Source organism: Halyomorpha halys, unplaced genomic scaffold (assembly GCF_000696795.3).
Source record: "Halyomorpha halys isolate HHAL.00 unplaced genomic scaffold, Hhal_1.1 Scaffold1957.1, whole genome shotgun sequence".
Classification (NCBI taxonomy): Eukaryota; Metazoa; Arthropoda; class Insecta; order Hemiptera; family Pentatomidae; genus Halyomorpha; species Halyomorpha halys.
This window is the reverse complement of record NW_027109284.1, coordinates 34,966-46,116: the sequence shown is the minus strand read 5'-3', so window position 1 is coordinate 46,116 and position 11,151 is coordinate 34,966. Positions and strand designations below refer to the sequence as shown.

General features: G+C 32.3%; 1 protein-coding gene across 4 annotated transcripts in view; it reads right to left on the bottom strand.

Moving 5' to 3' along the window:
- The window catches only part of LOC106690899 (ovochymase-1), a 29,622-nt gene that overhangs the window by 9,157 nt on the left and 9,314 nt on the right, over window positions 1-11,151 (bottom strand). For all 4 annotated transcript variants that reach the window (XM_014436495.3, XM_014436493.2, XM_014436492.1 and 1 more), the window contains 6 exons: window positions 10,434-10,552; window positions 7,499-7,669; window positions 5,559-5,715; window positions 5,257-5,463; window positions 1,747-1,929; window positions 1,103-1,254 (listed from right to left, as the gene is read on the bottom strand). In XM_014436495.3, the coding sequence (XP_014291981.1) occupies window positions 1,103-1,254; window positions 1,747-1,929; window positions 5,257-5,463; window positions 5,559-5,715; window positions 7,499-7,669; window positions 10,434-10,552 (989 nt within the window). The remainder of the gene's footprint in view (window positions 1-1,102; window positions 1,255-1,746; window positions 1,930-5,256; window positions 5,464-5,558; window positions 5,716-7,498; window positions 7,670-10,433; window positions 10,553-11,151) is intronic.

Here is an 11,151-nt window from a genome sequence, read left to right as displayed (position 1 = left end):
CTACCATCGATCAGAAGATAAGAACTAAATTGAAGAAATAAATAACGCTATTGGGGAGTCCTGTACAAAGATTTCCTGTAATATTTAATTAAATTCTCTTTATCCCAGTAATCTTAATACAGACCATGTTTAATGTCAACTAATAAATATACCAAGAAGAAATACAAGGGAATTTGATGGCAGACACTATGAAACAATTCAGTCAGTGCCTTAAAAAAAACAGGCTAACATAGCCAAAGGAGGGGAAAAGTAAGGAAAGAAGCAATGGTATTTAAAAAAATACAATTTGGGAATTGTGAAAAGATTCAGGTAAATCATCAATAGTAGTTATAAAATAAAGCTGAAGAAAAAAGTGGGGAAGGAAAAGGAAAGGATAGATCTGGAAGGGAAAATAACTGCTCAGTAGCAGTGAATAAGTCAGATAAGAAAAGAATATAAAGTCTCTGATCTTAACATTTAATAGAAATACATTCTTTTTCTAAAGTTAAAAAGGATGAAAATTTTTATAGAATTAAGATACTTCTAGAGGAGAAAACAAGACTAAATATGTAATAAAAAATAGTTACGACTTGATAGTTAAGGAAAGATTTCCATGACGTCAAGGCAGGTGCCTGAAAGTTTAATACATAGGTAGGTTACTATAAATAGCTGACAAATATAAAAATATAGTAGCAACAATGCTATTATCTGTAAGTAACCACTCAAGCTACCAATTGACAGTACTTACACGCTGATCTGACGCTATTTAGTTGCCACTACATGAACTACTACAGTAACCAGGAAAACATCATATATTGAAATGTATATTTCTTGTAAATACTTTGATTCAATTTGTGTATTAATGGTATACTTAAATTTTACTTTTATAATTTACAATGTTTGTATGATTATGTTGAACATAGGTGGAAAGGATAGATTTGAGGGGAGGGAAATTGAGGGAAACAACATATAGCATCATAAACAAGAAAATAAAAATATATAAAAAGAAATTTATGTTAACAAATGTTCTAAGAGCTGATCTTTAGAAGGAGAACATAAATTTCTCGAATCTGTATGCCAACTTCTCTGCTGGTTTCTAAATATAAGATAAGGTAGAGCTCACCATATGAGGAAATTCATTCTTTCTGGCATTTTTGCTTCCTTTAGTTAGTTCTTCTACAGGACAATCAGGTAATATATATGTTGGGTTGGAACTAGGAAGTAAAATAGGGCTCTCAATTCGTATATATGCTGTCCTTGCGTAAATCTCACACACTGTAAATTTTTTAATGCAGAAGTAATACAAATTGGAAACTTTTGATATTTAAGAGGAATGAGTGTTGAAAACAATTTTGTTAATTGTAATATCTACTCTAGAATATTACCTTCTAATTTTGACAATCCTGAAATATGCTTAAATTAAAATATGAATTATAAGTGAGCGAGCCTGCTCCATCACTCAAGCTATATAATACTACATATAATAATGAATTTATTTTAAGAAAATCAATTGAAAACTCTCCCTTAAGAAAAAAGTGCTATTATGTACACTTTGTAATATCTGTACTACAGGAACTTTCAAAATTACCTATTCATTTGTTTTTTAAGCACTAATTTAAAAATTTCTTTTGAGTACTAACACATGTTTTTGTTAACATTATTACTGCATTTGAACTTGAACCAAATTTTGTTATATTACATTACATATTGTTAATTAAAACATGAAGTATATTAATTGTAACATATAATATTTAACATTGTACTTACTTGCTTTCGCCTTTTCTCCAGGAGGTCGTTTGGGACGATTGCTAGTGACATCAGGTGGACAACAAATAAGGGAGAGATCACCATTGCATGATTCCAGTTTGGTGGTTGTTGGATTAGTAAGGCATGAATCTTTCCTTACACATATCCCAGTAAAATTCACAGATTTGCATTTTGCACCAAGTTCTGTGGACAATACATTTTTTTTTAAATGGATTATACCAGGGGATTAGGTTGATGAGTGAGTTTCTCATAGAAAGCGGTTAATTTTAATTTAAGATATGAGACAAATTGAATATTATGATCATGATGTTGGATATTGTTGGCTACATCGTACTGGTACTGGTATTTGGTGGGGGGAACAAGTCCAGAAAGTGGGCCTAGTGGTCTTTTAACCCCTGACGGCTACCTGAGTTGCCGCTGCAAACTAATCAAGGTAAGAGTTTCATCTTCGGACCACCAAAAAATGAATGTTAACTGATGAAGGTTTTCGTGAATAGTTCCATTGCCTCCTCTTAATCTTCCTCAGGTTTGATTGAAGCAGGTACTGAGAGATTAGATTCAATTTAAGTCTCAGTCCATAATACCTTGTATTACACCAGGTCTCTTTTGTGCCGCAAGGCTCTTGGAAAAGAACTATCAGCAATGCGTAATGATCAGAGCTAGTACTTACAGTAATGTCTTCTGTCATTTCTTTATGAAAAAGTCAAGTAAATCAGAAGCTAGAAGAAGGCTAGTAAATGGGAGAGTTAGGAGTTGATCTACTGTATTATTTGGGTGGTCAGTCCTGTAAATTGTGAAATGTGCCTGTTGTAAAATTACGACAATCATATGTTTATTGTGTATTCTTACAACTACATAGTTCTTTAATAAAACAGTTTGCTGGTTTATTAAACCACCAAATAAATTAAATTCATAGTTCTTTAATAAAACAGTGTGGTAGTTTATTTATTAATAAAGCAGTGGTTTAAACAGTCAGCCTTCCGAGCCTGGAGAGAGTCCTGAAGATTGAGAGGAAAATTCTGAGGAGGATTCACTGACCCAAAATAACGCAAGAGGGTATTGGAGAAAATCCAATGAAGAGATATATAGGATATGTAAAATAAGTGAAAGAGAAACTGGGTAGACTAAAAATAATGGATGAAGACTGCTTGAATAGAGAGTATTTTGGGAATAAACTAAAAGAGGTTGGTGTGCTCGTGGGAAAGAAGTAGAGACGAGGGAGAAAATGGACTGAGGAAGAGTGGGAGGTACTGTCCAAGAGTATGAAAGGGTATCGGAGTAGAAAGAAGGTGGAAGGTGTGAGGATGAATCAAAAATGATATTCACGTGATCCTTGCTAGCCAGTTCATATAAAAAAAATAATAATAAGCAGTGGTTTATAAATTTTCTATTGTGGCGTAAGATGAATTTAATTAGTGACATGTCTGTCTTTTTTTCATGCAAATAAAAGTTAGGTTCAGTACTGTGCTGAACCATTTCATTGGCTTTCTATAGCAAAGTTGACAAGGAGCTAATATAAGGAGGCATGGGTAGTGCACCAGGCTTGTGTGATTTAAGATATCTGTTGAAGAAGATTAAAAAGAGGGTGGATTAGGTTATTTATGTCTAAATAATTGTATAATTATTATACATGTCTAAATAATTGTATAATTATTATACATGTCTAAATACTTTATATTTTTAAATAATTTAGAAGATGCATTATCAATTGGATCTATTGAGCAAAGCTAATCCTCATACATAACTGTACATGGACTGCGTGTGGTCAAGGGGTGTAATCGCTGGGGTCCTATGGGGTTCTCCGGTAGTGTTGAAAAATGTCATTGTGAGGCTGAATGAGTGGAGGGAATTCCTGCGGATCTACAAGTATCTGAATTTTTTGAGCTAGTATAGGCTGGTGGGGTCATTTCAAGAGCTATGTTGGTTCTGTAAATTGTTCAGTGTTTTACATTCTTTGCAGTTGGCAAGGTGTTGGCCATCATTATTAGCACATTTAGCAGTACTCTCTTTCTTGTTTTGGTAAATGAGCTACTGTCATGATCAGGTAAATCCAAAGGCCTTTCAGTTTTGAAAGTGGTGAAAGAGGTACTTGAGTTTTCAAGTGTAATTAGCTTGAAAACTAAAAATAGTGGGAAATTCAAAAGCTACTAGTTGCAGATTTGGAAATCTATTGGTCTCACTAGCTTTAGTGGGACCCTCTGCCATGTCCTGACGTTACCCATCTAGTGAAGACTGTGCCGCTTGAAGGGTTGGGAAGCAAAGGGATGCAAAGGAAGATGAAGTTGCAGGTCATAAAAACACAAAGCCTGAGCAACATGGGAAAAAAGAAGCTGGGGAGTTGGTAAAAAGCAAGTGAGAGAACAATATCTTCAGAAAATGGATTCAGTTTACTCATTCTAGAGTTAAAGTCTCTTCCTAAATAAATCAGAATATTTATATGTTCTTTTATTTTGAACATTGTACCTTCTATTTTTTCCAGAAACAAATTGATAGTAAGGCCATATTAGAGCCCCTATATACGTTTTCAGAGGTGCTGAAATAGAAAATAAAATTGATTTTATGATTGCGCGCTTGCTTATCGATTTATTTTAACTTTTTGAATTTCTGATACATCAGAGTCCCTTAATATGTTTTCAGAGATGTTGAGAATGAAAACAGAATCGATTCTATGATCACCTGCTTGCTTATTGATTTAGCTAAACCTTTTGGTTTTCTAACATACTAGGGTACATTAATAGGTTTTCAGAGATGCTGGAAATGAAATTGATTTTATGTGCTTGTGCTATGTTTTTTATGTGATATCATGTGCTTCAGTATCGATTTATTTTAACTTTCCCAATTGTATCGCTACAGATACATTATACCTAAAATAGTTTTTAGTTGTCTATTTCAACTAACATCTAATTTAGCCATAAGTAGCGGTAGCTAACAGTTAATAACTAAACTAGTGCCAGTTTTTAGGGGAAGTAATTGGGACAACTCTTTAGCTATTAGTTTGTACCTTCGCTAATGCCCAACTCTGACTGTAGATGACTCATCGCCGACATAGCCTGCCTGCTTAGAAGAGTATTTATCCTGTCCAGGTTAGCAGTTCTTACCTTTACCATAAATATGAACCAACATCAATACTTATTGACTCTTTTCATTTTGAATTTGTAGTCTGGACTAAAATATACTACTGTACCGAAGATATTGAACTAAAAACTGTTTGAAAGTGTTAAAATCATATGTATCCTAAGCACGATCCACTCACCAATGTTACTACCGACAGACCAAGAAATTAAATTACTTACCAAACATTTCTACCACATTTGAAGAAAATAGAACAATAAGTTTAGTTGCAATGACAAAACAAGAAGACAGATGGACTGAGGAAATGCTTTAAGGTCAAGTTGAAATATTATAGATATTTTAATAATATTATATACTACAATTATTTACAATACATATAGTTACATTAATCCAATGTATTAAAAACATACAAACAACCAGAGAAATTACACCACTTACTATTTTTAAATGATTCTGAATCTAATAATGGTTTGAGAGTAATATTTAGCCAGGGTATATGCCTCCTAACGTCTGTGAACCCAGCAATAGCTCTATTAACTTCTTTTATACTTACAATTCCATACAAATAATGTAGTACTCTATTACTGGGCATTTTTCGTGGAGATGTTATTCCACCACCACTATCACCACGCTGCACAGCTGTGCCTGAAAAAATTAAATAAAAATGTAAAATATAGAATATTTCATGAATTGTAAAATACAAATATTTTACAAAACAAATTATATATGACACAACTTACCATTGTCAAGACCTGCACAAAATTTATCAGAAGTAATAAAAATTGAATAAACGGCTGAGCTGTCAGTTCTACATTTCAGGAATTCAATAAATTTGAGATTTGCCGACTGTAGCACATCATTCATAATATTATTTTCAGTAAGACCCCATCCAACAACCTATTTAAAAACAAATATTTACTTTACAATAAGTCCAAATTGGCTAAGCTATACATAGAATTTGTCAACATCTTCCTTGCCTGAAAACAAAAATTTCTGAAAATTTGGCTACTAATTGAGGAGGAAAAATCTGTTTCAGTGAACATTGGACTTTTTTTTTAATGTACATTTGACATTGACTCTCAGGCCTTAATTTTAATAATTTCTTCCATATTTTGGAATAAACAAAAAACTCAGTATATTTGGGCATTGGCCCTCCTTTTACCAAGGTATAATTAAAACTAGTTATAGTTATAACAAGTTATAGTTGTACCTATCATCTATAAAATAAAAATATTGAGCAAAATCATCTAGTTTGAAACACATTGGATAAATTAAGAAGCCATATCAAATTGAAAAACTGGTTTTTATATTCCTAGTATTTATATTAGGCTCTGCCCCATGTTTTACAAATAGGAACCCTGCTTTTATGCAGAAATATAAGTTTCTAATCTGGAAGAATGGGTCAATATTAAGAGACATTATGTCTTCCAGTCAACATGCCTATTTATTTTCTTAAACCAACTATCAATTCCTGGAGGGGCAAACTGTTGGTTAGTGTGTTAGTAGATGACTAATATTTAATTATATCGTGTAAGGACAGCGATTCGAGAGGTCTCATTTATAGCATATTATGATGGCTTATTGGTGTGACATCTTCAGGAGTTTCGCTGCCACAGTTACGTTGAATCGTCTCCTCGTCTGATGCTTCATTGGTTGATGAGGGTAATGGCGAATACCATGAAAAATGACCCACTGAGGAGTGTCTACGACAAGGGTTGTGTCTCTCTCAAATGATGGCCAGCTAGTCTTGGGCTCTGTCGTGATGGTGGGAGTAATCAGGTTCTGGCTAGCATGCAGACAGAGAATTCAAGGCAGCTGCATCTTCACAGTTGCAGTTACTTTTTGACTTTCCGATGCACGCTGTTAAGGGGGGCATATATAAAACAAAAAAAGGACGAAAACATCAGATTGTGTTAATCTGACACCGAGCAAAGAACATACGCCCTCCCTTTTATACTGTTACTAGGAGATCTCAACCTTTTAAGAAGGTTACAAAATATAATACAATATTATTTCAATATTTTTAACACGAATTGTTTGAAAACACTCACGGCATATTATTGAGTATCTCGAGACACCAAACTTCAAAATTGGTTGTAGAGTTTGCTCAAAACAGAGCCCAAGGAAACGGACAGATAGATTTAACAGACTTAATTTCAGTATTATGAGGTCAAATCGTTTCAAAAGAATCAAGAGATTTGAGTGAATGACCAAAGCCATCTAACTTGAAAATCGGTTAAGCCATTTGCTTAACTATTTTTACAAACCAACTAATGAGCAGATTATTTGACACTCATAAACACATTAATGTTTTTTTGGCTTCGCCGTAGTTGGGTAATAATAATCAAAAAGAAAGAAAGGCTTTATAACAGCTAAATCACAAATCAGCTACACGTTTTTAAAAATAAAATAGAATGTGAAGAACGTACATATTACATACATACACAAATAAACATATAATATATAAATACGTATAGATGTATTTAAAATAAAAACAAACTATAAATGTTAAAATTCATAATAAAAGGATCATAAATTTTATAATTAATATTACGAATTTCTGTAAATTTTTCATATCAATTTATCATGAACAAAAGAAGAGTGGGTGGTGGAAATAAGGTAAATCTGGTGTGATTTTATGGCAACAAGCCATTTTAACAGAAAAAAATTAATAACTTACAGTTCCAACAGGAGGTAGTTTTTCAACTTCATATTTGGCATTCCAATCAATGCAAACTGGCATGATTGCACTATTAAACTGAATGGATGTGTTCAATATAAGCAGAGCAATATCATCAGCATATCTATTTGTTTCTCCTACAAATGTTTCAGGATGTTTTATATCTGCTACCTAAAAATATCAAAACATTGATAATATAAAACAAGAAAGTTATTCCCAAACTTATAGATTGCAGGCAAGTTATGACGATTTATATAATGTAGAAAAATACACCCACATATATAAGTTAGCAATTTATAAGAGGTAGCAAAAAAACAAAACTATGAATTATTTAAGTTAATCCAACAATATGCTTTGCTTGACCTTTTCCTATATATACAAGACCCGATTTCATATAAAACTATGTCAAGAGGCAAAGTTTACTTTTTGTTAGTTTTAAGATCAGTAGTGATTAGAACCATGAAAGTGTTATTTTATTATTTTTTTTTTTAAAGTTCCTTCGGATGAAAGAACTAGAGGGAGGGAGTTAGCAATGTATAAGAGATAGAAGGAAAACAAAACTTTAGTATTATTTAAGCTAATCTAACCACATTTTTGTTAACAGCCCTTTTTTTATATGTCTTCCAAAAGATGCCTTCATACCATTCCGTTTGTCCATTATAGTATGCTGTCTTGCCCCAAGAGATTTCTAATGCAAACATAAAAGATTTTAGTCCTGCCAAAATGAAACTTGAGCCCTGATCTTAATGATGGTATACTGAACAATGAAAAGTGATCTTAAAGCTAAGAAATTTAGCAAATAAATAAGAGTAGGAAAATGTAAATCAAGATAATCTGTCTACGATAACCAATAGTAATCGGTTCTGCGATAAAGAGGACAATGGCCCCTTGAAGTTAATATGGTTGGTTAGATTTGATTAGTCATGCTTGAAGTTTCCCAAATCAGTGTTTAATTTGAAAGCAAACTCTACATGACGATATGAAATCATAATTCTTCTAGGCAGAAAGGTAGGTTTCTTCTCCAAACAAAATGATACAATATTGTCTCATTAAGTTGACAAAGGTCTTTGTGCAATGATTTTAGTTAAGTTATGTTCCCTCAAGTAGTAGAGCATGTTCAAGAAAGAGCATCAGGAACTTTCTCATCTTTACCTGGACAGTAACCAGTTTCAAAATTGTAACATAAGCTCTAATCATCACCTCTCAATTTTTTTCATTCTTAAGTTTTCCTGCATTCTTATTATGGAGCATGAAGGAGATAGGTTTCTGATCGATAACTATATGGAAACTTTTATTCAGAACAGAGTGCCTCCATTTCTTCAGCTTCAAGCTTCAACTATAGCACAGGCTTCTTTATCTATGATTGAGTGTTGTTTTCAGATTAGGACAAAGCTCAGGAAAAGAATGCAATCGGGAAGTAATTTTGTGGGGCATTGCTCCTAAAGCAAAATTGGATGCATTTCTTTTATAACATTAACAGCTTCATTTCATTTTGTATAAGAACTTTGAAATCACCTGAAAACTGAGAAACGGAAATAAACTGAGTATGTTATGCAATCATGGCAAGGATTGTGCGCAAGGAAGAAGAATTTAAGGTAAATATAGGAAGAAGATTAGGGGCGATCAGGATCTAGTTGAATTGATTTGTGAATAATCACGTAACCTAAGAAGTGAATACTTGTTTTAGATAAAGAACTTACCCAAGTTTAGCATTAGATGGTATTTAGATGCAGCATTCCTTTAAATGTTGTAGATATTCCTCTTCAGTATTCCCATAGGCCATTTTTTCAATAATAATCAAATAAATGCAGACTCCTTTTAGATTTATTATTTTTTAATTTGTCTAAAATTGATATTTGATAAGACTCAAAATCCATCAGTCACCCCATAATTCCGGTGATTATGATGGCATCATTGTAAAAATGATCTTGCAGAGCTACACTGCACTGCATAGTAATGGTATAATTTCATTAATGATGTTGAAGCGATTGATCTTCGAGCTCAAAAAGGAATGTTATCCCTCTTGGGATAGCTGAAGTGCTCATATAAATTATTGATATTAACCTGCATAGCAGCTTTGGGCCAGCAAAGCTGAGGGGGCATTGAAGCTATACAATTAGAATAATTTGTCTTTCTAGGATGAATTGTCTTATATTGATAATACTTTTGACTGCAAGCCTTTTGAAAATGACCTCTCTATCCATAATATCTCCCCATAGCATCTATCACTGGGCAGATGATCCAACTGTGCTTCAGAGTTTTGCAAAAGTAGCATTTCAGAGATATGGTAGCTAAAGCTACCTCAGAATCTCAGTAAAATTTTTTCCTCAAAGAAAGTCTCCTGCTACCTCAAGAAGATCTATGTCTACTGTCAATAGCTATGTTGAATCAAAATGCTGGTTACAAAGCCCTGACTATTCCTGGGATCTTACTAGTTGATAAGCCTCCATAATTGTGAGGGTAGTCTTATAATTATCTTTGACGAATTTGTGAGGAAAATAACCATCTATGAAAGCATCCATGCAATTTACATATTTAATTTAAAATATTTTAACATTTTAAATTACAAAAATATTTAAAACATGATTAAACGTACTATTTACTTATAAAATTCAAAGGCAATTTAAGATATGAACTAATTCATTTAAAAGGAAATTATCTATCAATAGCAAATTATAATATGAATCTTAAATATTTACCTCTTATAAACTTATAAACATTTTTAAAAAATTCCATTCTGATCTATTAAGTAGATCTTTTGGAAATCATCTCCAATTAATCTATTATTGCCATGATTTTACATTATCCACATTTTTGTCTGCTGTGTCATGTAATATTTATTAGATCTAATCTTTAAATGTAATAGAAAACAATAACCAATAACAGTTACAAATTAGAAACCAAGTACATAATTATATCCAATTGTATTAAATACCTTTAATCTTTGTTCACCTGGGTCCCTCCACTCCCATGAGACATTATATTTCCCAGCTACTACAAAAAAAGTAGCATTGTCTATTCTAAAATTGGTGTCATCGTAAATGCAGTGGGCAGCTAAAAATAAAATGAAATAAATTATACTGAAATGATACTTCCTATTTAAAATAAATAGAATAAACTTTGACTATTAACTCAATGTAATGGTATTTCATTGAATTTAGATCTAATAAATATTTTGATTAGTTCTTAATTGTTTTAATTTTGCCCTCAGTTCATTTTACTATAGCATAAAATTGTAGACCTGCAATTATATGATAAAAGGCATTAAATTCAATATGGGAAGATGCTACATTGGTATAACTGGTGATGTTGGTTGGATAAATCGCTTTCAGAAAAAAGGGAAAAAACTTCAATACTCCAATAATCTCCAATTTAAATTCTGATATCCTTAATATAAAACAACTTTTATACTATAATGTAATATATATCAATCCAAGTCATGTTATCCACAGTATCCAATGACTTTGACATTCTAAGGATATATTTACAGTCCATTATCAATACAGTCCGATCTTTATCGATATTGAAATTAACATTTGGCATCAATCTTCATATTGATATCAACAATTTCAAAACATAACTATTTCTGGAGGAAATATTTACAGCTTATTTAGACATTCATTGTCAATATCGATTTTCATGGATAAGACTAA